General features: G+C 41.1%; 1 protein-coding gene across 2 annotated transcripts in view; it reads right to left on the bottom strand.

The window, feature by feature from the left end:
• drosha (drosha ribonuclease III) overlaps positions 1-14,383 on the bottom strand; it is a 164,247-nt gene that overhangs the window by 75,323 nt on the left and 74,541 nt on the right. Inside the window, exons 18-22 of one of the 2 annotated variants that reach the window (XM_072283348.1) lie at positions 12,007-12,145; positions 11,016-11,076; positions 5,013-5,072; positions 3,367-3,466; positions 2,228-2,330 (exon numbers count right to left, since the gene is read on the bottom strand). In XM_072283348.1, the coding sequence (XP_072139449.1) occupies positions 2,228-2,330; positions 3,367-3,466; positions 5,013-5,072; positions 11,016-11,076; positions 12,007-12,145 (463 nt within the window). The remainder of the gene's footprint in view (positions 1-2,227; positions 2,331-3,366; positions 3,467-5,012; positions 5,073-11,015; positions 11,077-12,006; positions 12,146-14,383) is intronic. The other variant, XM_072283349.1, reaches the window with a different exon arrangement.

Raw genomic sequence — 14,383 nt, 5'->3', positions numbered from 1 at the left:
GGTGGGCCAGATAAATGCCATAAAAAACTTGAAATATGGGAATTATCCATTTAAATACATCTAGTTATGTTTTGCCACAGATTAATGAATAACACATGCTAGAAAATCACTTGTGCTTCAGGTTGTCTACCCCTGCTATAGATTATTAACTGTAAACAGGGTCAATGAAAGAGCAACAGCACAAAAGACAACAAACTGCACAAATGCAAATAAACCTGTAAGTAAATAGCAATAAATAAGCGAGAGCATGAAATAACAAGATAAAGTTCTTAACGTGAGGTCATTGGCTGAGGGGACATCTCAATAGATGAGTGGATAGTTACCCTCTTTTGTTCAAGAGCCTGATGGTTGAGAGGTAGGAACTGTTCTTGAACCTGGTAGTGCGAGTCCTAAGGCACTTGTACCTTTTACCTGATGGCAGCAGCGAAAAAAGAGCATGGCCTGGGCGGTGAGGATCTTTGATGATGGACTGTGGCTTGTGAATAAATAAAACTGCGGATGCTGAAAATCTGAAACAAAATCATGAAATGCTGGAAACCCTGATTGGCAGATCAGGCAGAAACAGCAGTAAAATAAGTAGTTCACATTAAACTGTGAAGATTCAGTGTTGACCTGAATCATTAACTACACTAGACAACAAAGATTTTGCTTCCTAAATACTGGGCTGCTGATAAAGAAAATCACCATGGAATTTCCCTATCGCTCATCATTTGTTTGAAGTTGCCTATATTTATTATTTCAATTCATAATTCAAGTCAGAAAAGCTGATGCCAAGATTAATGAAGGCATTTTTGTTGGTCTACAAATCAAACAGGACATTGTGACAGGCGATTCTAAGAACTTCGAGTGGGACCAAAGTAAACTGCATGGCAGACATTCAAGAATGCTGTTGAAAAATCTCTTGGCAACTGCAGAGCACCAAACTGCATGCAGAGTGCTGAGAACATGCTTCAACCATACAAAACCATGAAGCACAACATGTCATTAAAGACTCATTTTCTGTATTCCCATTTAGATTTCTTCCCTGCAAATTCTAGTGCTATCAGTGCTGAGGATGGTGGTCCTGGAGAAACGGTATCAGGCTAATTTAAATCTATCAATGCTGGCTGATTATTGTTGGACACTTAAGCCAGAAGCTTCAGACACTGAATACAAATGAAAATCATCAACAAAACATTTTTAGCTTAGTTGAACTATTGCAAAGTCTCAGCAACATCATGCAATTAAATCATTACATTCAATAAAAGTTAATTTCATGTTTCTCCAAATTCCTAGGTGATACAAGTAGTCTGAAATTATCTTTATGTTCTGCATCAAGTGGTCTATCATAGACAAAAAAATTTCTGAGCAAGCAACACTTTTGAAAAAAATTGTTGTCCAGTGTTATGTTTCTCCTTCCACAGGTGCTGCGTAAGCTGGCAATTGTTTCCAGTAATCCTGTTTTATATTGCAGAGCTAATGAAAATCTAACTCATAAATTTCTACACCTAACAGTACATTCATCAGTTCCAGAAATCCACTGCAGAACTAGATTTTAATGCACTGTTGCTCAGAGATGAGGCTGTAACATTATTGTTCCACAGTTTAACTACAGCTTTCTTATGGCATTGTCTTGTCTTGTCCATACTGCACCAACTGCCGCCGCTGGGCTATAAACATTCAGGAGCAATGTGTGGTTAAGTGCCTTGCCCAAGGAGACAACATGCTGCCTCAGCTGAGGCTCGAACTCGCGACCTTCAGATCACTGGTCCAACGCCTTAACCACTTGGCCATGCGCCAACACTTTTCATGGTGTAGGGTGATGGACTGGGGAGGGTATGGGAAAAACTGGTGAACCTGTGGTTTAGTGGCATCTGCACCACACTTTGAGGCAAGTGGTCCCGGGTTCTGGTCAGCCCCTTGCACATATTCCACCCATGCTGGGTTGAGTGTCAAGCTAGCAACTCAGCCTCATAAAAAGTAGACAAATGCTGAAGAAGTGGCAAGGTTGCTGCCTGATGCGCCACAAGGCGTGGAGAGGAACAACAACTTCCCTGCATGGCTAAACTAAGTATAATTTCATAGCAACCTTGTGATATACAGGAGACAGCTGATTTGATCATGCAAGGAACACATCAACAATGACCCTAAAGGTAACGTTGAAATTGAATTCTTTAGGCTAAGCTGCAGCTCTAACCTCAGTGTTCACACACTGCTCTGTTGAATGGTACAACTCTTTCAAAATTACCCATTAGGGCTTCAAAGCAATTAGCCATGGCATGACGTAGATCTGATTCCCTGCAGAGGTCAGGTCCATGGGCGTACAGCATAAAACGATCCAATTCCAGTTTCTATAAGAAGAAATCAAAATCAAAATCAATACATTTATTCCAAAAGCGCATCCATTAAGAACTGGTAGTGTTTCTGGCACAGCAATAGCAACCCAAAAGGTCATGAGGTCAAATCACAACACAGCAGCCTGTGAATACAAAAAAAATGCATTCAGTTGCACTTGATTTCTGGGGAATAATGAAGAACACTGTTAGGTTGCTGAAGAAATTCCATGAACCAGGGGAGAGAAATTGAGAGTGCTACCCATTCTGACCAAAATGTGAACCTAGCCTTGCATGTAATGGTTGCTTTTGGACCTCTGAAATAGACCACTTTATTGTAGAAGGCGAGCAGCAAATCAAGGAACATCCTACTTACACAGAGCATTTCATGATGGGCTATAAATATGCCTCACAACAATTCCTTCCCAAGAAGTTTTGCCTTTTGTTCTAAAGCAGGAATATGCTTTACTCACGCTCCCTTATTTCCAACTTCATTATAATAATTAATTCATGTTCATCAGCCATGATCAAAGCAAACCATTTAATAGATTTAAATAAAACTGAATTTCAATACTACTTTACAGCAACACAAAGCATTTAACAGGCAGCGAAGTGCTCCTCAAATGCTGCCAAAATTTAAACACGGGGTACATCAATGGCTTGATGATATTTTTAATTTCGGCATTGTTTACAGGATCGCTAGGACATTAATGGGTCACGTACCATGATCATCCATCACCCAGATCAATACATTTCCAGAGACACAAGAGTTCAGGTGGAAAAGGAAAGTGATGCCATCATTCAGTCATGACCTTACTGAATGGCTGAGACGGCTCAGGGCACCGAGGCCAACTCCTCCGGCTCTCCTCATATTGTGCAAATTCCCATTTAGTTGAAATGATCCTCAGTCTGAAGGACTACTATGGAGCTCAAGCATTACTCTTCCTGCTCGCTCATTCAACATTAGCAGAAACAATTACAAGGCTTTGCGGGGAGAAAGAAGTGTGCGGTAAAATAAAATCACTAAGAACCTTGTGCAAATCACAATACTGACCTTGGCCAACATAGCAAGGTGTTGGTTCTGCACAATCGCAGTGCGGTACGTAGCTAACCCACCTTCTTCCAGATTCGGGAATAGAAAGTACAAGTGGACACTGAAAGCGAGCAAAGGGAACGTAAACAGGATGCATTCGATAAGATGTTTCCTGCAGCAGCTAAGCTTCACACTTGATTTCAGTTCCTTCAAAATACATAATAATAGTAAAGCTGTCTCTGCTGCTAGCACTAAATAAACTCTGCTCCCAAACCTCAAATGCACAATGTGGGGTACGAGAGTTATTGCTATTATTTCACATACACCATCAGCAACAAGAGAACAAATAACCGTGCCTTCGAATCTGTTATTTGGAATATCACAAATGCAAATCTTCAGATTCAGTTACAATTATTTATCACAGGTACAATGAAACATACAGTGAAATGAGCTGTTTGTATTAACAACCTACACAATCTAAGGCTCTGCTTGGGGTAGTGTGCAAGTGTCACCACACATTTCAGCACCAACATAGCATGCCGCAACGTCCTTAATTAATTCAACAATGATTAACATTTCTGAAATACTTCTCTTCCACAGGAATTCTACTAATATTTCATAATTGTGAATACTTCCTATTCAAATCTAACATCCCAGAGCAAATCATAGAAATACTATCAAGTATGACTAAGCTAACTACTGCAGGGGTCTATAACCTTAGATTATACCATATGGTAGATTTTAAATAATGCCTTACAGAAGTCAAGTCAAGTCACTTTTTATTGTCATTTCAACCATAACTGCCGGTACCAGTACACAGTAAAAACGAGACGACGTTTTTCAGGACCATGGTGCTACAAAAACTACACTGAACTACGTAAAACAACACAAAACTACGCTAGACCACAGACCTACCCAGGACTACCCAGAATGGTAAGGAGTCTAAAGTTTAGGAAGGAAGTCTAAAATGCACATGAGCATCAGTGTAAGTAGTGCTGCTGTCATAGAACTCAGCAACCAGAGTTCATTCCTGACATCAGCTAACAATTGTACAACTCACGTATCTTCCCCATAACAGCACATTCCAGTTTGCACACAAGTTTCTGGATGGTTAATTGACTGATGTAAATCACCACTTAATGTAGGTGGTTGGTTGGCAGGAGAATCACAGAGAGGTGATGCATATGTGAGAGAAAACAGATTACAAGGAAACAAGTTGAAGTATGAAGTTGGTGAGCTTGCTCAGGGAGCCAACACAGACTCTCATGATGCGTTCTAAGAAGATATGAAATGTGAAAATAAAATACAAATGCTAGCAATAGTAAACATCAAGATTATTCACTTCGTTGACATTCTCCCACATAACAGTGGCCTTGACTAGGAATCAGCTGGATTTTGGAACTTATTCCCATTGACCCTTAGACTGACCTTCTCTTCCTTTCCACAGGGCTTCCATTCTTACCATATTCTCCCAGCGGACACTGTGTTGGAGACTGATTGTCCATTGGGTAAGAGCATGAAATCAACACCCCAGCCTATCATGCCTTGGCACTCTGCAATAAGTTTCCACTGCTTTTTGCTACATGTATTCATTAAAAATGGATAACAATATTAAAAATTAAAACTACTACAAACTTATGACAAATGTATGGACATTAAGCTCGTACCTTGTTAAAAATTCAACCACTGCATCTCCCAAAAATTCTAGTCGTTCGTTGTGGTTAATTCTTCAGAAAGATGAAAGTAAATGTTTGTAATATAGCTACTAATTTAAAACATTACAAAATTTACAATTAATTAGAAATTCAGTTGTCTGGCTTTATAAATCAAAATCAATTTCATTTAATTGAAATATACAGGCATGACTATTGAATGCAATCAAACTATCTTAATAAGTTATATCCCAGTAGGGATGATGGCTGCATCATTACCATTTGCTAAATCAAAGGCATCTTTTAAAAGCTCTATTGGAGGATAAGGGTGAAAGTTGGCAGAATAAAGTTTACTCTGCAATCAAGAACAGAGCTCCACACAAACACATACGCATTTCCTCACTGGCTTGGTGGCTGTTTTAACTGGCAGCTGGCAGTAAAACTCTGAAGCAGAAGGGAAGTGTTAAATCAGCATCACCATCACCAAATCAGCATTAGAAATACAAAAGGAGTCAATTTGAGAGCTACTTAAATGTTAATTTCTGTAAATATTATCATGACTTTGATTCATTGTCACGAGATAAATCGTTTGTCTATAAGCTGGATCCAAAACTTTCGTGGGACTGCAATTAGGCATTTCCCATTGCTAGAAGGCCTCAATATTCACTAATTGGTAAAGCAATATAAAACGCCTCAGTACATCCTGCAAACAAAGTGGAGGGGTAATTTGTATGATTACCAATTACCAATGGGCAAATAATCACAGAACATCAAAATTTATTCAATTAAATAAACTGGGAGTGGGGAGGGCACGGAAGTGCTGTAGCTCAGTTAAACTGACAACAAAACCATCCAAATGCTGTGAAACCCCACTAGGTTTACCAGCAACCTTTAAGGAAAGAAATTTATCATCCTTTAAACAAGTAGACTGAAGTAATTTAATTTATATGTCCTGATTGATCTGAACTTTCAAGTATGTTCTTTCCTCTTCTACCAAGTCAAACCCAACATAACTGTGACTCTCAGACAAGGGGCATCAGTGTACAAACCTTATACAGAACTTATCTGGGAACAGGGGATCGAGGAGGTGGAAAGGATGAATTTTTGATTTAAAACACGAATAAAAATAGCAATCCAAACGAGAGGAATTGCAAGTCCCAGCTCACATCAGGATTCAATAGAAATCAGAAAATTGGGTTATCCCATACCCACAAGGAAGTGTACAGCTGCCTTTTCCAGATACTATGGTCCTGAAGAAAAGCCCTGCAAATCCCATAGCACGCACATTCATAAGACCATAAAACATAGGAGTAGAATTAGGCCACTCAGCCCATTGAGTCTGCTCTGTTATTCTATCACTTTATTATCCCTTACAAATATATTCTCCTGCTTTTTCCCTGTAACCCCTGATGCCCTAACTAATCAAGAACCTATCAACCTCTGTTTTAAATACACTCAATGACTTGGCCTCCACAGCTGTCCTTCTGTGCCCTCAGGTCCAAAACTCAGCCCCTATAGGAGACATCCTCTCCATACCCACTCTACCTAGGCCTTTCAATATTCAATTTCCAAAAGCTCTAATTGTGCTCCTATGTCATGGTCTTATCTCACCAAATACTACCCTGAGATTCATTTTCTTGCAGGCATTCACAGTAGAACAAAGAAGTACAATGGAATCAATGCAAAACTACATGCAATAACTGACAAATTGAGCAAATATAAAATGAAACAAGTAATAACAGTAATAACAATAAGTAACTAAATAGTAATGAGAACTTAAGTTGTTTAGTCTTTAAAAGTGATTATATAAGCTGTGTTCAACAAGTTTGATGTTGAGGTGAGAGTACCATGCTGATGATAGGAAAGCATTTGTATAATCATACGTTAACCCTTTCATTCCCGGGTTCATTCTCATATTCCTCTTTTGGATCCTCTCCAATGTCAGTACATCCTACTAGTTAGCCCCCTCTCACTCCCCTCTATTACTGTACTGTAAACACTTTAAACCACACTTAATAATGCTGTTTACATTGTAAATGCATGCTGATACTCAGAGAGGCCTAGGGAGAGTAGAAGTGGAGAAAATTTTCCTGTAGTGGGGGAATCTAGGATCAGAAGGCACAGCTTTAGAATTCAAGCACGTACATCCCTTTAGAACAGAGATGAGGAGGAATTTCTAAGCCACAGGGTGGTGAACCTGTGGAATTCATTGCCACAGATGACAGTGGAGGCCGATTGACTGGGTATACTTCAGGTGGAGGTAGATAGGTTCTTGTTTAGTAAGGGTGTCAAAGGTTATGGGGAGAGGACAGAAGAATGGAGTTAAGGGGAAAAGTAAACCAGCCACGATGGTACGGCAGAGCAGACTCAGTGGGCTGAATAGCCAATTCTGTTCCTTTGTCTTAATAATCCTATAGCAATTATCCAGTCTATTGTTCACTCTTTGAACCAGCAGCTCAGGTTGCACAGAAAGACATCTGATATATTTCATGGGTACAGTCCTGTCCATCTACATAGGGGCTGTGCAGAAACCAAAGAGCTTAGATTGGCAAAGTGTGTCTGAAGAGTCGAAATGTCTGCCTAAATTAAACCACAATAAAAACATACAGAGATTTAAAAAAAACTGCTGGAGGAAGCCAGTGGGCGTGTAGCATCTGTGCAGGCAAAAGTATGGTTGAAGATTTTGTTCGAGACCAATCATAAGGAGGGAAGAAAGCCAGTGTACAGAAGTGAGGTGGAGCTGGTAAGTGTCAGGTGGGGCCAAGTGAGGAGCGGGATAATATCAGATAGAGCCAGGTGGGAGAGGGAGAGGTGGAGGCTAGAAGATAATCAGTGCAACCACTTAAGGGAGGGACATTGGCCATATGGAACTAGATGGCTAAGGGGATATGGAGGGTAGGACAAGGGAGCAGAAATCCAGGTGGATAGAACTGTGGTGGAAGATGGAACTATTTGAGTATGTATCTAGGTAATCTGGGCTGGGGGTGGGGTGGGAATGGTGTCTGAGGAAGATCAAGGCAAACTCAGGATGAGAAACCTGGTAGACCTCTAGGAGTGGAAAACATAGAGGTAAGGCTTACCTAAAACTGGAGAATACAATGTTCACACAATTGAGTTGCAGACTATCCAAGTGGATTATAAGGAGTTGTTGTTCTAGTTTGTGTGTGCTCTAATCACGGTAGTGGTGAAGCTGATGATTTACAGTTCTTTGTGGGAATGGGAAGACGAGCTGAAATGAAATGCAATTGGAAGCTCAAAATGGCTGCTGCAGGCCGAGCACATAAAATGGTCACTGGTCTCGCCAATGTTGAAGGGGGCACACTGAGATCACTTTGGAGGTGGTGCACATGAATCTCTGGACTGGTTTAGTCTACAGATGATTCTGTAGGAACAAGTGTTGCAGCTGCTGTGGTTAAGGGAAAAGTGCCAGGGAACAAATGGAAGGACCAAGCAATCAATAAGAAAATGAGCTCTGTCAAAAGCAGAAAGGTGTGGAGAGAGGAACATGTGACTGGTGGAGTAATGCTGATACAGCAGGTGGAAATGGCAAAGGATGTGGAGGCCAGGAGAGTGAAAAATGAGGAAAAAGAGAACTCCATCCCTGTTGTGTGTCAGGAAAGGGGATGTGATCGTAGGTGTGTGAGAAATGGAGGAAATGCTAGGAAGGCGGAACTTAGGACGGTTAATGGCACCTAATGGCAACTCCTTTGCTTGCATCTTTGGAAACAGCTCTATTTCCATCTTTAATATCTTTATTTTTCCCTTTCAGGGTTCTTTTGAAGACCCTGACCTGGAGTTACATCCTGACTACCGTTCTTTGCGGGAACAGGATCCGCTCTCAGGGTTCCAAAACTGGCCGTTGTTAGGCACGACAAAGGCTCGGCCTAAAAGTCCGGCTCGGATTCAGAAGCCTAGGATCTTGGGGCTCTGGAGACGGGCAGCTCGAGGGTCAATGTCACAACAGAAGACCTTTGTGTCGTTGGGGGAGTCGGGATATCTGCTGTGTGCCTGGAGACCCGGGATCTTTGCGATCTTCAGGCACAGAGCTCGAAAAAAGCGACATAACGGACTTCTAACATTGTAAACCTGCGAGATGTTTGTTATGTCTCCCCACTTGCAGGGAAAATGGAGGCACCTCCTTCTCCCTTGTTAGGGAGAGAGAAAGCCTGCTGTATGTCGAATACCGGGTAAAATGCGAAGTCTTTAGGGTAACTGTAAGTCCTGTGGCTTTGCCCACGCTTGAGTATTCGGTGGCGGTGCCAACACTTGCTTCTTTTTTGCCGGTGGAGGGAGGGGGTTCGTTGCTCGCTGCCGTTTACGCGCGGCAGGAGGGAGCTGGGGGGAGGGTGACTTTGGGGTTTTAACATTTAACTGTGTCATTCACTCTTTGGGGCACTCTGTTTTTGTGGATGGTTGCGTGGAAAATGCATTTCAGGATGTATGTTGTATATCTAACATTAAATTGTACCTTTGAAACTTTGAATCAATTATGATGAAGGGAAAGCCGAGTATGCTGAAAACAGACATTTCAGAATTCCCGGAATGAAACATGTCATCTGGAAAACTGATGCAGTAGAGGCAGGGAAACTAAGAGAAAGGAATGCGCCTTTACAGAGGCAGGTTGGGAGGAGCTGTAGGCAAGACAGCTGTGGGAATCAGTGGCTTTATAGTGGTATAGACAGTAGGTTTACAGCAATTCCATTTGGTAGACTGCAGCTCAATGGTACAGACATCAAATTTTCAAAATTAAAGTACCCCACATCCCATACTCCTTTTCCATTCCTACTAGTTTACTTGCTTCTATCTCTGTTCTCTTTCTCCGTTCCCACCCTGCTCCACACTACCTAGATCAGTCACTTTCCCCCACTTTGTTCTATCTGCCCATCATCCATACGAAAAGCCACTTGGGTTTCTTCTCCCTCCCTGGTCTACCCTTTCTAACTCCTCCAAATCTTGTTCCATCTGCCCATCATCCCTCCTGTATCCATATCTCCCTCTCACCTTTTTATACTGACTACCTTCCCTCTACACTCTCCGTCCTGACACAGGCTCTCAACCTGACAGCTGACTATCCCTTTGCCTCCCGGAGCTACCATTTAACAGCCGGATTTCTTTTTTTTTTAATATAAATTCTGGGCAGTTTCTAGAGTAGGTTACATGGTCAGCACAACATTGTGGGCCGAAAGGCCTGTAATGCGCTGTAGATTTCTGTGTCTATGTCTATCCAGATTCTAACACCTGCAAGCTCTTGTGTTAACATTCTGAAATACTAGGTTTCATTGTTAGTCATTTCTATTTACCGGTTAAGCAGCTGGTCTAATATTTTACAGTAGGCCTTGAAGTATTTTGTATCTTCCGCAAAACACTTTTCTTAAACGGCACACAAAATTCCTCAATGCAACATTAAAGGGCACATCAACCAAATTTGTAGTATTTTCAATTACTACAAAATGCTCGCTGAACAACCACAAAATAACTTCAGGAATTACATGTAGGTAGCACTGCAGCACCACAAAGGTTTTCATAATCAATTAAGTCAATTTGGAGTTGAACCCATGTTCTAATGTAAAAAGCCCTAATGACTAAACTATCAACTATTTTTTAGGAGGGTGGATGGAGGAAACATTAGCCAGGACAATTAAGAGACCTTCCCTTCTTCGTATCTAAGAAAAATATTTCTTGACTGTGCTCTTTCGAAGTGTCTTTATCTGACTTATAAGGGGTGACAACTACAAACTGAGCTCTGGCTGACAAAGACTGAAGATTTACTATTTACTCACTCTTTAACAGTCGGACTTTCTTTTACCTTTGACAATTAAACAATGGCAGCAGCCAGGGATATGCTTAAGAATTCAAATCTATCAGATTTGAAGAGCACACTGCGTGCTCATTCATGCCAACTTCAGGTTACACATGTACATATAACGCTGGGTGTGTGGTGAGAAGGGGGTGAGGTGCTCGTCTTCTGCTGCGTGTGCCTTGGCTGAAGAAAAAAAACAATAAAAATCAAACACATACCTTGACGGAGCCGGATCATCTTGGCCAAGGCGTGACATGATATTTATTAAGGTGTTTATGCCTGTTAAAAAGGAACATAGCAACAGCGAATGTGGTGGAGGCCCACACATAAAGGCAACCCAATGAAAAATCATATTAACAACTTGGACTTACATCATTCATTTAATCAAGGTGTTTTGCAGTGGTGTTGCTGAACAAAATTTGATTCCAAACCAGAAAAGAATCTGTTCAAGCAAATGACCAATATCTTTCTCAGAGAGATAAGATTTAAGGAGAAATGGAAGACTAGATAGGTCGAAAGTTCCAGAACTTGACAGCTGAAAAACAGTGCTAATGATGGAGTGATTATATTTGAGGACATGACAGGGGGCACACTTGAAGGAGTATGGAGTCCTCAAAGAGTTGTAGGGCTGGAAAAATCAGGTGAAGGGTGTAGAATGCAGAGAAAAAGGTAGGCCATGGACATAGATTTTCCTCTATATATACACAAGATAATGGAGTACAAAGTGGCTTTGAAACACCTAATCTAGGGAAGGAGAATATTAATACAACAGATGAGGTCCACTGTGCTACACTATATAGCGCTCTCTAGCCCAATTTCCACACAAGCTCCCAAAGCCTATCATCAGTGTGTGTGGTTTGCCGCAGCAAGTGATACCACAACTGATGAGGAGGAGCTTTGTTTTTATTTCCAAAGAGTCCAGAATTTCTATCACTGATTCTATGTTTTGAGCCACTTTACCCAGAAAGCCACAATTCATAATCTTACTTATATGTGTAGGTTTGCAACCCCTATCTGGAACTTTGCCCACCAGAAGGGGTTTCAAAGAGTTCCAAATGCACTCATCACATTGAAGGCATTGGATATTCAGGAGCAGCTCTCCTCCTGGACATTCCAACCAACCACGATGATGACTGGAAATTAAAAAAGCTTGCAAACTTTCCTCCAAATCGCAAACTCAACCACCATTGTGAGGAGGTTCCTACTCACCTTTCTTCCTCATGTACATGTGGTGAACCTTCCTGTCTCCGTATTTGGGCTGCCGGATACCACAGTTTGACAAAGAGTTTCTCGCATGGTCCGGATTCATTCCAAAATTCAGATGGTGGCTTGGATGGGTCATGGCAAGCTAAGAATATATCAAAGATGCAGATGCTTTCAGCGAGCTAACTTTAACGACTGATTTTCCATAAAATGTCAATGCCTTAACGACTACTAGTTCTCTCTCTGATTCACTCAAGTTCTTTATCTGTCAGCTACTACCTGATGGCAAATTGGTCATAACAGTTTAATGGTATTTATTGGACAACTAATTCAGAGGTCTGGGATAATAATGCAGAGTACATGATTTCAAATTCCATCATTCAAGAATTTGACTTCAATTTAAACATTCGATGAATAAACACATTCAAAATGGCTCTGGTCTTCAAGTGTAAAGATATATGCAATGTAATGCGCAATCATTAAAAATATACAAATTTATATTCGACTAATACCATCAGAGGTGTAATGAACTAATTAATTTATCATTTCTTCTGTAATGAGAACAATTTTAGACTGCAAAACATTCAGATTCTGTGGAACTCTTCTGAACAAGTATATGGACGATGAAGAAATAGCATCTTCATGCACTTATTCAGAGCAGAGCCACAGGATCTTTAGCATCAAGGTGAAAGGACAAAAGCGGGCTTAGTTCAACACCTTATGTGAAATAATGTTGCCCTCATGTTTCCTCAATGGGGGGGCTGAAGTATCCGCACAATATAAACCTGCCAAAGATTTAGACCTTTTAGCTAACGTGTGGAAGCCAAAATCCCGAGTAGGATATTGACTACCGTGCCTTATCCCAAATGGTAGCAAGGCACTGCCTTTGTTAAACAGCTCAGTTCAGCTGGCGAGAAAGTTGACTCTTCTTGTGTATGGTTAAGTTAACCGCACTGTGTATGGTTGAGTTAACCGCACTGCTCCATGTTTTATGTCAATCAGGTGAGGTACAGCACACATCCCCAAAGGGGCCTTGATTTAGACTGATTTTTATGAAGAAAAAATTAATTGTTGGTGGATAAGGTGGGAGAAGCAGTTACTATTTCAGGTCATGAACTCTTTTAACATACTTTGCTTTTGTTTCAGATTTTCCGCATCTGCAGAACCTTATTCTTGGAAAATACAGGCTTAACAAATTATACCAGCTTTTCAAGCAACACACATCAAAGTTGCTGGTGAACGCAGCAGGCCAGGCAGCATCTCTAGGAAGAGGTGCAGTCGACGTTTCAGGCCGAGACCCTTTGCCTGACGAAGGGTCTCGGCCTGAAAAGTCGACTGCACCTCTTCCTAGAGATGCTGCCTGGCCTGCTGCATTCACCAGCAACTTTGATGTGTGTTGCTTGAATTTCCAGCATCTGCAGAATTCCTGTTGTATACCAGCTTTTCATTTCAGTTATTTTTGAAATAACCAACTAAATTCCTATTCTCCCAGTGCAGCAGTGGGATTTGAGCTTGTGTCTTTGGTGCATTAGTGCACCAGGCCTGTAGCCAATGTTTCTTCTAATTTCTTTTACAGCTGCATGGACCAACCATTGCTCTGAACAGGAAAGTTTTACATGCCCTGAATACTGCCCGGTACTTTAATTTAATTTAAACATTGTATAAAAGACAATTCTAGCTGCGTGGCAACAAAGATTATGTGCGCGGGAGCATTTCAGTTACTGTGCAGCTGTGTGCTCGGGCAGTTTAGAGGAAACAGCGCTTGCAATGTAATTCTTCCGCCACCATTCCCTATTAAAAGCAGGATAGCAGTAACTATAACCGACATTTCTTTCATTCTGTATTCATGGAATATTAAGATTTAAAGACCAGGGAAATGGGAAGAGAGAACAGAATTTCCTTTTATTTGAATCTTCAGTCTCAACAGTACTGCTGAAGCAGAAGTAACTGGAAATAACTGACAAAAAGGCGCCAGCACATGAAGAGATAGTTCAACTGACCCGCCAAATTCCAATGCAGAATACAAATCGTTTATGGCAAAGGGACTAGCTCCTAACGGAAAGGTCACACCTTTCAGTACATGATAAAAATGGTGGGTCACAAGCCTTTTCAACATTAAAGACACCACTGAAGTGAGAGAAAGAGTAAAGTATGAACACATCTTCACAATATTACAACAAATCGACTGAATGCGCTCAACATATTCCACAGAGAAAACAGGGGGTCAAGTAGGGCAGCACATTGAAATCCCCACAACCCTTCCAATGCTAATTGATTCTCTGTTGAGATAAAATGGAATGCTTTCTCCAGTAATTGGGAAACCTTCAAATAGTTTATAACCTGTCTTGGCTCTTACTACAGGCTCAAGCTTTAAAAATGCTAG

This window comes from Mobula birostris, chromosome 19 (assembly GCF_030028105.1).
Source record: "Mobula birostris isolate sMobBir1 chromosome 19, sMobBir1.hap1, whole genome shotgun sequence".
In the NCBI taxonomy this organism is placed as follows: Eukaryota; Metazoa; Chordata; class Chondrichthyes; order Myliobatiformes; family Myliobatidae; genus Mobula; species Mobula birostris.
The sequence above is the reverse complement of the archived record's forward strand: the minus strand, read 5'-3'. Positions and strand labels throughout refer to the sequence as shown.